We start from the raw sequence: 1,853 nt of genomic DNA, 5'->3' as shown, positions 1-1,853 counted from the left end.
CTTGTTCGATCGACCTGAAAAAGTACTTTGTGCAGTTCTTGTAGCAAAGTGTTACGATGCGTCCTTTTGCAGCTACATTTCTTGAACCCTTTCCCAGTAGCCATCGAAGTGTGCCCCTTCATCGGACGCCGATATCTCTTTTTAGACTCGATATGTTTTGCTTCTCTCTTAAGGTATGCCTGGTCAAGTCCTTCTAACATCCATTTTCCATTCGCACTCTCTCGGTCAATGTTGAAATTCATCCTGTGAGCCATGCGTGCAAACTTAAGCATAACCACGACCACGCCCATGTTACTGTACACTTGGTTCCAGACTTGGCCCCCTTTTCCCACCGTGTAGAGCAACGTTTTATTATTCGAGTCGCTGGATACCAGCCTTGGCTACATGATCCACCAACGCCGCTGCTAAAAGGCAAAATTCAAGAGCAGTTGTCTCATGAATAGACGGGGAGCACTCTTTTCCCAGTTTCCGATTGAAGCTTTTGAACGCGCTGGTACTCCGCTCCAGCAGCTCCGCGTTTTGCCATTGGCAGATTCGTCGACGTCATGTTATTGGCGCCCTCAGAACCATCGTCTTGAAATACCTGCAAGGTGTTGATCACCCAGTAAGCATCGGCAAAGTCTGCGGGATTATTCGCCACATAGTCTTCGCATGTCGGTGCCAGAGAAGCGCAAGAACTGGTGTTCCAAACGGCACCAGCCCACTACATAGAAAGGATTAGTAGGAGTTAACATAGGGCCAAATTCAACTTGTTTTGCTTACCTGCCCACAAAAGGTCGTGTCGAATATGATCGAGAGGTTCTTGAAATGATCGTCGAGATTGAATGATCCCTGAAACAGCGAGTTTGGAGTACCCCAGTTTTCCGATGGGACCGGATTACTGCTGACAATGTCGTCTGGGAAGGAGCCACGTGGAAAGAACCATATTTTGATGAAATCCGCCGTCCATTCGGTCGCGAAGACACCTCCCCCAGCCTCGTTAAATTCAGGTCCAAAGGTCAAATTGGATATGTCGCCGATGGAACAACCCGAATTTGCTGGTTGATTAGGGGCATTGACATCGCAGTTCGATGTGATGAGCTCACCAGAGAAGTCGGTACCGTTGCTGACCACTGCGCCTTGTCCAGTATGTAAAGTCATAGAGTTCGTGGGTTGATCATTGACTCCCTCGACGATGTCGATCTCTCCATCGTTCGGCCAGTCTGCGCCCACCATCCAAAATGCAGGCCAGGTGCCACAGACGCCACCGGGCATGTGAACAATGTCGGCAATCACCAAAGCATGTTGGAAAGATTGTGTGGATGAGACGCGCACACTGGCTCGGCCCTGCGGAGCGACATTTTCAGTGTCCACGCCCATGTAGATGGCGTAAGATGCATTCCCTCCTTCTATAAACCCTGCAATGCCTGTTGCGTTTGCCTTCTCCAGAGATTGGAACTGTACGAGGCCATCTGTCGGATCCGGGTCGGTGAAGAAGTCGAAGCCTTGCCAGAAGGCATCTCCGGAGTAGTCTTGGATCAACTGGTACACAGCCAACGTAGGTTGAAGAATGGTGCTGACCAGCAGCATGAATAGTGATATACGCGCCATCCTGATGGCAACGTCTTCTAACTGAAAGGATTGTGGATGCGGAAGGTTTGGGAAGTAGGAAGGGGCAATCCGCGAGTCGATCAACGAGCGTGAGTAAGAATGGCGACCAGGAAGCAACGAGGACCAGCGTCGCAAGAGAAGCAGGCAAAAAGAAGGAATTGCTTACAACGAAGCCTGTCGAGAAACGATACAACGGTGAAAGAAGGTCGTGAATAAGTGATACCGAGTGATATGAATAAACATTCCAATTCTCAGGGAGGGAA

The 1,853-nt window shown here is 49.6% G+C and overlaps 1 protein-coding gene across 1 annotated transcript; it reads right to left on the bottom strand.

Moving 5' to 3' along the window:
* Window positions 1-433: 433 nt before the first annotated feature.
* Z520_05985 (uncharacterized protein) lies at window positions 434-1,590 on the bottom strand (the record flags this gene model as incomplete). The annotated part of the gene is made up of 2 exons (XM_016776488.1): window positions 434-703; window positions 763-1,590. The coding sequence occupies 2 exons, from the start codon at window positions 1,588-1,590 to the stop codon at window positions 434-436; spliced, it is 1,098 nt and encodes a 365-aa protein (XP_016632807.1).
* Between the last annotated feature and the right edge of the window lie 263 nt (window positions 1,591-1,853).

This window comes from Fonsecaea multimorphosa, assembly GCF_000836435.1.
Source record: "Fonsecaea multimorphosa CBS 102226 unplaced genomic scaffold supercont1.10, whole genome shotgun sequence".
NCBI classification, from domain to species: domain Eukaryota; kingdom Fungi; phylum Ascomycota; class Eurotiomycetes; order Chaetothyriales; family Herpotrichiellaceae; genus Fonsecaea; species Fonsecaea multimorphosa.
This window is presented reverse-complemented; position numbering and strand designations above follow the sequence as displayed.